Source organism: Aotus nancymaae, unplaced genomic scaffold, assembly GCF_030222135.1.
Source record: "Aotus nancymaae isolate 86718 unplaced genomic scaffold, 86718_ANA_hifiasm-v0.15.2.pri h1tg000067l, whole genome shotgun sequence".
Lineage (NCBI taxonomy): Eukaryota > Metazoa > Chordata > Mammalia > Primates > Aotidae > Aotus > Aotus nancymaae.
In genome coordinates, this window is record NW_026988482.1 from 20,410,723 (window position 1) to 20,423,074 (window position 12,352).

Here is a 12,352-nt window from a genome sequence, read left to right on the forward strand (position 1 = left end):
TCCCAGAAGCAAAGACCAAGATGGAATTAGACGTGCAAGAGATTTCTTGGGGGACATCCTGTGCAGATGAAAGGGGAGAAGAGAGGAGTGGGCAGAGAGGGCTCTTAGACCACGATGGAGCTGACAGGTGTGAAAGGAAAAGAGAAAGGAAGGAGGATCGGGTGGAGGAGCCACAGCCCACAGCGTAACTCTGAGAAAGCCTCGACCTGGCCAGTGGGAAGCCCCAGGCAAAGCTTGTCCATTAGAGTCCCCAGTCAGGCTAAAATGGCTCTGGTCCAGCCCCTTCCTCTACTCTCCTGGGAGCATCCTGGGAGAGCAGCATGGGCTGGCAGGAACACACCAGAGAGGGTCCACAGGTGCAGCAGCTGGAAGCTGTCAGCCAACTGTGCTTCTCGGAACAGGCTCTCTTAAAGAGAGTGTGCTACATTATTAAGTTAGATTATTCACAGCCAAGTAAATCCCAAGTACAACACAAATACACAACAGAAAAAGGAAGACAGTGCCATTGTAATACCCTCCTTGCGGTGAACGCCATTTGTATGATTGTAAAGATGTAATGTTATTTATTTAACTGAAAAGAATGATGTGACTCTACAGGAAAGGTAGCAGGTGGGGAGGGTGAGAGAGCTAAGAAGCTTAACCTCTGACCACATAGTCAGTAGATCATTTCCTAAATTGATAAATCAATAAAGAGTATGAACATTTTTTTTTTTTCAATAATTGCCAGGAGAAACAACCAAACGAATTAAAAGTGGCTAAAAGACAGGCCTAGGTGAGGAAAGAATTGGGGCTGGGGACCGCTGTTACCTTTCAGTACCATTTGATTTTTCAGCTGTATTCATGTGTTTCTTTGAACCAAACAACAACAACAACAACAACAACAACAAGAAACAGATTAAGGGAAAGAAAGCAGTAGGTAGCCTGGTAAAGAGAGAATGAGAGCTGAAAAAACCTATTCCAGAGCCCAGGAAAAAACAGAGCATTGTGCTTGAAAGGGCCTTGCCTGATGGCCCATGTCCATGGCAGAAATACTCTGGAAACCTGTTACCTTCGTATAAAATATTACCCCATTCGTGGTTCTAAAATAATATATTTCTAGTGAGACAGGTACTCCTGCCCTCATCCTGCTGGAGTTTCAACCTGCAGTATTGTGATTCTGTAATTTGAGTTCATTTCAGAAATGAGGAGGATCCTGGTCGGGCGCAGTGGCTCACGCCTGTAATCCCAACATTTTGGGAGGCCGAGGCAGGTGGATCACCTGAGGTCAGGAGTTGGAGACCAGCCTGGCTAACATTACAAAACCCCATCTCTACCAAAAATACAAAAATTAGCTGGGCATGGTGGCACATGCCTGTAATCCCAGCTATTCAAGAGGCTGAGACAGGAGAATCGCTAGAACCCAGGAGACGGAGGTTGCCGTGAGCTGAGATCATGCCGCTGCACTCCAGCCTGGCAACAGAGCGAGACTTCCTCTCTAAAGAAAGAAGGAGAGAGAGTGAGAATGAGAGAGAGAGAGAAATTAGGGGAGTCCTAAGTGAAAGATACCCTGCTAAGGCAGGAAGGATGCAAGGTGATGACTGTGGCTGGGAACCACCAGCATGGCATTCTCTGGCCCACAGAGGGGCTCCCCTTAGGGCCTTCCCTCTATAAGGGGCCATTGGTGCATTTCATGTAGTAACAACTAACTGGCTTAGAATGCAGGTGGAGTCAGGCTCTTTACCTTCTCAGAGTGCTTCAAAGGAAAGCCTTCACACAGATGAGAGAGACTCCAAGTTACTGTGGTGGGAGAGAGATCCTGAGGCTGTCACAGCCCCCACTTTGTGAATAGCAGTGAGCACTTCATTTCCCTCGTGACACGCTGTGGTTAGCTTCAGCCCCGGTGCGAGTTCTTCCTAGGGTGGCTTCCTGAGTGGATCATAAATCCGAGCTGTAGCTACTTTCAACATTTCACTCCTTAATTTATCCCAAACTTGTTTTCCGGCCAAATACCATCCTTCACTTCCCTTTCTCTTCTGTTGCCTGGATTGGCAGTTGAATTTCTTTAGGGAACTATTTTTCACAAAGAAAAAAAGTGTTTTTTAAAAATATTATCAGAATTCTGGTGCAGTGACTGGAGAACACCAAAGTACGTTAAGATGCAAATATGTGGTGGTGGCCAGGCTCTTTTATCTAACCTCAGAGCTGAAGCCAGCCAAGGCCATCCTGGGGAAAAAAGTGGCTTGAGGTGTCGGGGAGCCAATTCACAAATATTTGAAGTCCTCCAAAAGCAAAGGTTTACTTGATTGACTGACCTCGTTACCTTGGCAACACAGAGGTCTGTCGCCAGCCAGTGCTGCCCCCTCCCGCTAAGGGTCCCAGCCAGAAAATGGAAATGTTATTTCCTTTTTTCACCAGTGTCCATTAGGACCTGAGAATATGAGAAAGCCTTTCCATTAGTATCTGTTGGCCAAAAAGTATCTGTTAGGTGAGAGAGAGTTGACCGGGCTATTTTATGACAATTCACCCTAAATATTCTGCATTGCATTCAGTAAGCCATATACAGGCTCTTGCTGACTATATTTTCAGGCTACTTTAAAAAAACAAAATCAAATTTCTGTTTTGAAATAAAGATTTATGGCTAGGGCACAGTGGCTCATACCTGTAATCCCATAACTTTGGGAGGTTGAGGCAGGAGGATCATTTGAGGCCAGGAGTGCGAGACCAACCTAGGCTGAACACAGCAAGACCTCGTCTCCACAAAAAAATTGTTCTTAAAAAATTAACTGATGGCCCAGTGCTGTGGCTCATGCCTGTAGTCCCAGCACTTTGGGAAGCTGAGGCAGGCAGATCACCTGAGGTCAGGAGTTGGAGACCAGCCTGGCCAACATGGTAAAACCCCATCTCTACTGAAAATACAAAAATTAGCCAGGCGTGTTGGTGGGCACCTGTAATCCCAACCACTCGGGAGGCCGAGGCACAAGAATAGCTTGAACCCTGGAGGCAGAGGTTGCAGTGAGCCAAGATCACACCGCTGCACCCCAGCCTGGGTGACAGAGCGACACTCCATCTCCAAAAAATAATAATAATAAAACCAGAAAAGAAAAAATTAGCTAGGCATAGTGATGTCTGTCTGTAGTCCTAGATACTTGGGAGGGTGAGGGTAGAGGATCACTTGAGCCCAGGAGTTGGAGGCTGCAGTGAACTATGATTGTGGCACTACACTCCAGCCTGGGTGACCGAGTAAGACCCTATCTTTAAAAAAGAAAAAAAAAATGTTTTTTTATGTGAAGATAAATTAATAAATAAACATTTAGTATCTGCATGCTAATCTACATTGTAAATACCACATTGCCCTCTATTGGTAGGAACTCCAAAATCTCAATTGTCTAATCATGATAAAAATTAAAGTGAATCTAGATATTCAAGTGTGCATTATAGCAAGAAGTCTTTTTTTTACTGTATGTTTTCCTCTTGTCCTCATTTTCTATGCAAACTGCATTTGTTGAAATATGTCAGTAGTATCTTCTGTAACCTTTTTATAATTTTATAAAGTAACAGTTCTGAGTTTTTTTGTTATATAGTTTTCTCATATATATTTATATATTATATATTTATATATAATTATATATTATCGATATCATATATATATATATATATATTTTTTTTTTTTTTTTGAGACAAGAGTCTCGCTCTGTCACCCAGGCTGGAGTGCAATGGCATGATCTTGGCTCACTGCAACCTCTGCCTCCCAGGTTCAAGCTATTCTTCTGCCTCAGCCTCTCGAGTAGTTGGGATTATAGGCATCCACCACCATGCCCAGCTAATTTTTGTATTTTTAATAGAGATGGGGTTTTGCCATGTTGGTCAGGATGGTCTCAAACTCCTGCCCTCAGGTGATCTGCCCACCTCGGGATCCCAAAGTGCTGGGATTACAGGCATGAGCCACTGTGCCCAGCCTTCTCTTATGTTTTAAAAAGAAAGTCATTGTTATTCCCTGATACAGTTCATTTCGTGGTATATGGGTATTATAGTAGGTCTGTTTATTTTACTCAGTTGTGACAAAGTAGGTTTTAAAAAATGCCCATATCTCTTTTTTACAGCCCTTTTAACACAGCATTGGCTGATTACTGGATGCCTGTGGATTTGTACATTGGAGGGAAAGAACATGCTGTCATGCACTTGTTCTATGCAAGATTCTTTAGCCATTTTTGCCATGATCAAAAAATGGTTAAACATAGGTAAGCATTTGTATTGCTTAGCAAAAGAATTCAGTTCCATGAATAGCAACTTTAAGCAGGTATCAGTTCTTCTGAAGCAAGGTAAATGTATGTAGTAGAAGAATACTTTTTTCAAGTGTGCTTTAGAAGTCATTGTCAGCCTTAACTGTTTGAGGTCCATTTATGTTGCTTAATCAGTTCTGGCATGTGATGCTGTTTGCTTGTATAGAACCTAGCCTTCAGTACTTCTCTGTTTAACTGAGTGAGGTAATTAAGAGTTGTACCTGTGAGGCAGAGAGGAGTGGCCCATAACGTTTTATAGCATCTTGTGTGCGGTCATGCTTGTCACCCGGTGCTTCTGTGTCAGCTCTGTTCCTAAGCTTGGCTGAATCCCACCTTGATGCATCCCTCTGAAAATGTACAGAGTGGATTTGAAATAGAGAATCACATTGTAAAAACATCAGTAAATTCTTTTCCTGTTGGCCTATTATAACCCTTTTCTCATAATGTTCAGAAAAATGTATGTGTATTTTTTCCCATAAAATGTATCATATATAAAAATATTTAGTGTGTTATACAATTCATTAAATACATTAAATATGTTAATTTTTATATATGAACATACATGTCCCACTCCTCAGTTTAAGAAATAGAGAATTACAGGTACCTTAGAAGAGGTGCCCCACTTCCATTGTCTGTCCCTCTTTAACGCCCACCATCTCGCCCCTAGCTAATACCAATCCCGAATTTTTAAATTTTTAACTCCTCACTTTCTTGCTTTTCTTTATAAATGTATCATTTCCGCATATATTTTTAAACTATAAATTATCTGGTTTTCCTGTGTTTGAACTTTCCGTAGGTAGAATTATATTTCAGGTATTCTGTCTTGCTTTCCTCACTCAGCAGTTTTTTTAGATTCAGCAGTGTTGATGGATGAAGTTATATTTCACTCCTGTTTCGCTGCTGCATGATACTGCATTACATGGAATGAAACTTCCAGTACAGACTTCAGTCTGTGTATCATATCACCATTAATAGTGGTTGGACTGTTTTGTGCAATTGTGAACAAAACTGCTATGAACCTTCTTGCACATGGTTCCTGACGTATGTGTCACCATTTCTTTAAAATGTGTACCTAAGGGTAGAATTGCTTGATTGTAGAATACACATATGTTCAGCTGTCTTGAGAAACGCCACACTGTTTTCCGTAAGCCTATACTCCCACTAGTAGAAATGAGCGTTCCCATCACTCAACATCTTCATCAACATTTTGTACTATCCAACTTTGAAATTTCACCAAACCAGTGGGTATATAATGGTTCATGTTGTGAGTTAAATTTGAATTTCAAGACACTGTTTTAAAGGTTTTTTTTAATTTTTGCAGGTACATAGTAGGTATATATTTACGGGATACATGAGGTATTTTGGTACAGACTTCCAATGGATAGTAATCAAATCATGGAAAGTTGGGTATGCATCCCTTCAAGCATTTATCCTTTATGTTATAAGCAATCCAATTACATTCTTTTAGTTATTTTTAAATGTTTACGTTATTATTGACTATAGTTGATTTCTTAATGAAGTTTATCATGTTTCATAGGATTATGAATCTCTGTGATTAAATCTGTTTGTGTCCTATGCTTTTATTTTTTCTAGATTGTTTATCTTTTCTTGATTTGTAAGGGGTTCCTTAAACATTCTTGATACTACTCCTTTTTCAGCTATATGTATTCCAAGTGGTTTTTTTCTAGTTCTTGGCGTGTCTTGTTTTTATGGTCTCTTTTGATGTACAGAAACTCTTAATTTAATGTAGTAAAACTTTAATGATCTTTCCTTTACTACTGCTATTGCTTTTGGTGTCTCAGTACTGTTAATGAAACAGTCCCTCCTTTTCCCCTCTGATCTGTAGTGCCCTCTCCATCATAAATCAAGTTGTCGGCCAGGCACGGTGGCTCATGCCTGTAATCCCAGCACTTTGGGAGGCTGAGGCGGGCAGATCACCTGAGGTCAGGAGTTCGAGATCAGCCTGACCAACATGGAGGAACTCCGTCTCTACTAAAAACACAAAATTAACCGGGCATGGTGACACATGCCTGTAATCCCAGTTACTCGGGAGGCTGAGGCAGGAGAATTGCTTGAACCAGGGAGGCGGAGGTTGCAGTGAGCCAAGATTGTGCCATTGCACTCCAGCCTGGGCGACAGAGCGAGACTCCATCTCAAAAAAAAAAAAAAAATCAAGTTGTCATATATTCAAGGGCCTATTAATAGGATCTTTAGTCTGTCTATTGGTCTGTTTGCTTTTAGCTGTGCTGGTTATTTACTTCCTTTGTTACTTTAATTTTCCAAGTCTTGACGTCCAATAAGGGAAGCCCTCCTACTTTGTTCTTTTTCTGCAAGAGAATCTTGGCTATGATTAGACCTTCATTCTTTTATGTAAAGTTTAGATTGAGCCTGTCAAATTCCACAAAAGTATCTACTGGGAGTTTAATCAGAATTACATTGAAAGTATATATTTAACAGTGTCTTCCTTCACTCTTCCTTCTTGGATTTCTGACCTTAACATCTGAAATCATTTACCTTGTATCTAAAATATATTCTTTAGAATGTATTTTCTTTAGTGAAGGTTCATCTATTGGGGGGGTTTTGTTTGTTTTTGTGTGTGTGTGAGACAGGATTTCACTCCTGTCGCCCCGTGGTGTGACCTCCGCTCACTGCAACCTCTACCTCATGGGCTCAAGTGATCCTTCTGCCTTAGCCTCCCAAGACTGGGAGGACAGGCATGTGGCACCGTGCCCAGCTAATTTTTTGTAGAGACAGGGTTTAGCCAGGTTGCCCAGGTTGCCTAGGTTGCCTTGGCCTCCCAAAGTGCTGGTATTAGAGGTGTGAACCACCACACCAGCTTATTAGATCTTATTTGTCTGAAAATATATTTATTTCAAGCTTATTATTTTAAACCTCATTTTAACAAGATAGTTTCATATAGTATAGAATTCTAAGTTGACAGTTTGCTCTCAGTACTTTTTCTGGCTTTTGTTGTGGCTGTTGAGATGTCAACAGTAGCTATAGGTTGGTATGTCATTCCTTATTAGATGATCCATCTTTTCTCTGTTTGCTATTAATGTATTTTCTTTGTCCTTCGTTTTTTGAAATGTATCTACTATATGTAAGTATGGATTTCTTTTTATTTATTCTGCCTAGGATTTTGGCTTCTTAAATCAGTAGGATGGGTTCTGAACATTCTCTATCATTTTAGAATATTATCTCTTTTTCATCCCATTCTCCCTATTTTCTTCTTTTGTAACTTTGATTAGGTGTATTTAGACCACCTGAGTCTATGTTCCATGTCTTTTTATTTGTCCTTTCACATTTTTTCTGTTTCCCCAGGCTGAATTTTGAGTGATTTTTTTTGTTTGTTTGTTTGAGAATGACTTCCACTCTTGTTGCCCAGGCTGGAGTGCAGTGGCGCCATCTCGGCTCCCTGCAACCTCCACCTCCCAGGTTCAAGCAATTCTCTTGCCTCAGCCTTCCAAGTACTAGGATTACAAGCATGCACCATCATGCCTGGTTAATTTTGTATTTTTAGTAGAGATGGGGTTCCACCATGTTGGTCAGGCTGGTCTCAAACTCCTGACCTCGGGTGATCCGCCTGCCTCGGCCTCCCAAAGTGCTGGGATTGCTGGCATGAGCCACCACACCCCGCCAGTTTCTTTATATCTATCTTCCAGTTTCTAATTGTCTCATCGTCTCTGAGCTGCTGATTAACCCATTCTTTGAGTTTTTAATTTTAATTATTCTTCATATCTAGAACTTCTTGGTTTTTAAATTTTCCTTTATTGTTTTTATAGTGTTTTCTTGCTATATTTCAAGCCCTTATTTTCTAAAATTGATTAGACATAACTATTTTGTATTATCTGACTGACAGTTGTATATCTAATATCATTATGGGTCTGATTTAGTCGTTTCTCGTTCTGTAGTTCTCACTCATGATGCCTAGTTCTTTGGGCGATGGAGTAGGCGGTGTTTTAACTGACCTTATATTTCTGGAACCTGTTTTTCTAGGAACTCTTTGTAGCCTGTCTGCTAGAGGTGATTTTGTGTTAGTTTCTCCCTGTTGCCTGGAGATGCTACCAATCCAAGACCACTTTAAACTGAATTTTCTGCTTGAGGTTTTTAGGACTGTATAGGTAATATGAAGACAGTCCCAAACCCACATGACAGTCAACTTCTGTTTACAGATTCTTAGGAGAAATACCGTGGTCAAGATAGGCGAGTCACCTTGTTTGTCTCTTCTAACCGCAGGTTTATTTCTAGTTCATTGGTGATTTCTAGTTCATTGACGATTCCCGTCTTGTTTGAGGGCTACTTCTAGACTCCCAGGATTGTTTAGGCTTTAGGTTTTGTGTCGCATCTTTTGTGTATCACGCCATTCACAAACATTTATGATCACAGGGGTTCCGTAGGTGCCCCGGGGTGGACGCTGGCTTCAGGAACTGTGTTTTCCTAAGTTGGGTTTGGTTTGGTTTTGCCAGCTCAATATATTTTATATTCCAACTGACGTTTTCACTTGTTTTCCATCAGGACAATAATTCAGCCTCTCTTATCTGCTGTATTACCAGAAGTAGAATTCCTGGATTTTTTTTTTTTTCAGTTGTTATTATGTTGTTTTTCTGTTTGTTTAATACAACATCCTTTAGAATATTTTTTATTATAGAGAAGAGGGGAAATATCTGATTATTTCCCTATCCAGATAACCCATGTTGACAATTAAAAAAAGCTAATACATGTCTAAAACATTTTTTTTTTTTTTGAGACGGAGTCTTGCTCTGTTGCCAGGCTAGAGTGCAGTGGCGCAATCTCAGCTCACTGCAACCTCCGCCTCCTGGGTTCAAGCGATTCTTCCGCCTCAGCCTCGCAAGTAGCTGGGATTACAGGCACGCACCACCATGCCCAGCTAATTTTTTATATTTTTAGTAGAAATGGGGTTTCACCATGTTGGCCAGGATGGTCTCAATCTCTTGACCTCGTGATCCACCCACCTCGGACTCCCAAAGTGCTGGGATTACAGGCGTGAGCTACCGCGCCTGGCCATAAAACATTTTTTAACTACACAGAAAGTGAGCATTCTTGTCTCCCTCCCTGCACACCACTCTTTAGTCCTTTCCTCAACTTTTAGATTTCTTTTTATTTCTTCTAGGAAAATACTTTGCCTGTATCCACATGTGTTTTTATTGATATGCTCATTTTAAATGTTGCTTATATTGCATATATGTCCTTTGCTTCTTTGTATATCTTGGTGGTCTTCCCATATCACCACAAACAAATATCACATTCTTTTTAATGTAGGCATAGTATTCTGTCATATGAATATACCATAATTTATTTAAGTGGTCACCTATTTTTTTCCAATTACTATTTTTTTTTTTAAGTCCAGTAACCCTCTTTATTGATATGCTTAGCAAATAATTGGGAGCATATCTGTAGGGTCAAATCCTAACACTGGGAATTATGGGTTAAAAATCATGTGTCTTTAAAATTTTGATAGATAGAAAAATATATTACTTTTTTTTTGTTTGTTTTGTTTTTTGAGACGGAGTTTCACTCTTGTCGTCCAGGCTGGAGTGCAGTGGCGCAATCTTGGCTCACCGCAACCTCCACCTCCTGGGTTTAAGCGATTCTCTTGCCTCAGCCTCCCAAGTAGCTGGGAGTACAGGAATGAACCACCATGCCTGGCTAATTTTGTATTTTTAGTAGAGACAGGGTTTCTCCATGTTGGTCAGACTGGTCTGGAACTCCTGACCTCAGGTGATCTGCCCACCTCTGCCTCCCAAAGTGCTGGGATTACAGGCGTGAGCCACCGCACCTGGCCGAAAAATATATTACTTTTAAAACTTCCGTAATGCAGACAGAAACCCAGTTTCATTAAAATGAAGCACATTAAAAGCTCCTTCCTTTCACCCAACCCTTGGACCAGGTGGCTGACTCTGCACATGCATGCATGGATTAAAAGAAGTCTACTGTACAGAAAATTTAATGTAGGGTCTAAATTAAATGCTTAAAATAATTTTATTCTCATCAGTCCCAGAGAGCTTCATGTGTAAAAATAAACTAATCTGCATCAGAAGGACACTAGAAATATTAACAGCATTACTCCTCACGTAAATACATTTGTTAATATGTTTATACTTTAGGTTCTAGAATTTACCAGTTCTGCTTTGCATTTCTTATGTCTGGAAACTAATTTACCTAACTAAAAATTGTACTTGATGATGGGAAATTGTGTCCTGTTACTGTCATGCTCTCATGGATATTACACATTTGTAGTGATTTTTTTTTTTTTAAGAAATTGAGTTTAGGCTGGGTGCAGTGTCTCATGCCTGTAATCCCAGCACTTTGGGAAGCCAAGGCAGGTAGATTGCTTGAGGTCAGGAGTTTGAGACCAGCCTGGCCAACATGGTAAAACCCCATCTCTACTAAAAATACAAAAATTAGCTGAGCATGGTGGTGTGTGCCTGTGGTCCCAACTACTAGGGTGGCTGAGGCATGAGACTTGCTTGAACCTGGGAGCAGAGGCTGCAGTGAGCCGAAATCGCACCACTGCACTCCAGCCAGGGTGACAGGTGAGACTCTGTCTAAAAATAAAAAAAAAGAAAAGAAAAAAATTGATTTTAATCCCTTGAAACAAACAGATAAAAGTTTATGTTCTTCAAAGGAAATGTTCTCCAGTACGTGCAGTTGCGCACACGTATGTTCTTAGCTACTCCAGAAGCTGAGATTGAGGCTGAGGTGGGAGGATTACTTGAGCCCAGGAGTTTGATTCCTGCCTGGGCAACATAACAATACCCTGTTTCTAAAAAAAAAAAATAAAACAAACAAACAAAAAAGGAAATGTCTTCCGTGGGCTAGGGAGAACTGCTTAGGACTTAAGTTTAAAGATCAAACACAACTTGAGAAACATCCCAGGCCGGGCGTGGTGGTTCACGCCTGTAATCCCAGTACTTTGGGAGACCAAGGTGGAAGGATCACTTGAGGCCAGGAGCTTGGGACCAGCCTAGGCAACATAGTAGACCCCATCTATAAAAACAAAATTTTTAGTAAGCCAGGTATGGTCGTGCATACTTATAGTCCCAGCTACTTGGGAGTCTGAAGCAGCAGAATTACTTGAGTTCAGGAGTTCGAGGTTGCAGTGAGCCATGATTGCCACTGCACTCCAGCCTACACAATAAAGTAAGATGCTGTCTCTCAAAAAAGGGGTGGGGGGAATATCTCCTTCTTGTGTAGGTCTGGAAACAGACCATATGTAAGTGATGTCTAGTTCCTTAATAGTAGAACATATTTCTGCCAGTTTCTGAAAAATTTTTTATAGAAGTAATCAATAAATTATTCAATGGCCAAGTACCTTAAGGTATTAAGACAGGGTCTAGCTATTTTTATGACTTCTTTACAGTGGTTTAAGACTGTATTCAAGGAGGAAAAAAGGTTTGCAGTATTCTGATATAATTTTAAAATGCAGTTTCAAGTAAGACTTTGTTTTTACTCAAATGCGTTGCCAATTTGCAGAGCCTCCAGGTAGCACCTGGATTTTGCTTTACCATCCACATTAAGGAACAGCTGTATGGTGTAAATTGAATTAGACCTATGCAGTTTGTGTTTTTAAATGCTGTTAAATATTCCGTTCCATGCTTCCCTCTTGCAAAAGAGACTTATTTTAAGTACTGAGAAGGCTGACCTTTGAGAAAGGTACAGAAAGTCATCTTAACTCTTTCTCAGCGCTGCTGTCAGCATTACTCTTGTTGGAGTACATCAGGGCAGTGACAGCGTCTGAAAACTCTCCCGGAGCATTACCTCTTTCTTAGAGGTGTTTTGGTAAACCAGTCAGCCACACATGAAATGAAAATCACCGGCTTTCTGTGATGAGTGATTTGGAATTCTACAGTCAGAATTTTTGAAAGTCTCCAAACAACTTTAACAAGCTGGGCCGGGAGAGAAAATTGAGACCTGTCAACCACATGTGTATTTCTGAAATCCGTATACATCAGAATTTCCTAGTCTATTTCTGTATTCCCTTTGGTTAGCATTGCCATTTCAGGAGGCTATTTGAGACAACATTACAGCTATTTCACTTTAGCTTTGCATTTCTGAGCCCCTCAACCCTTGCC

The 12,352-nt window shown here is 40.7% G+C and overlaps 1 protein-coding gene across 3 annotated transcripts in view; it reads left to right on the forward strand.

Annotated features, from left to right (window-relative positions):
• The window catches only part of LARS2 (leucyl-tRNA synthetase 2, mitochondrial), a 163,303-nt gene that overhangs the window by 106,191 nt on the left and 44,760 nt on the right, over positions 1-12,352 (forward strand). For all 3 annotated transcript variants that reach the window (XM_012470768.2, XM_012470769.2, XM_012470770.3), the window contains one exon: positions 4,080-4,217. In XM_012470768.2, the coding sequence (XP_012326191.2) occupies positions 4,080-4,217 (138 nt within the window). The remainder of the gene's footprint in view (positions 1-4,079; positions 4,218-12,352) is intronic.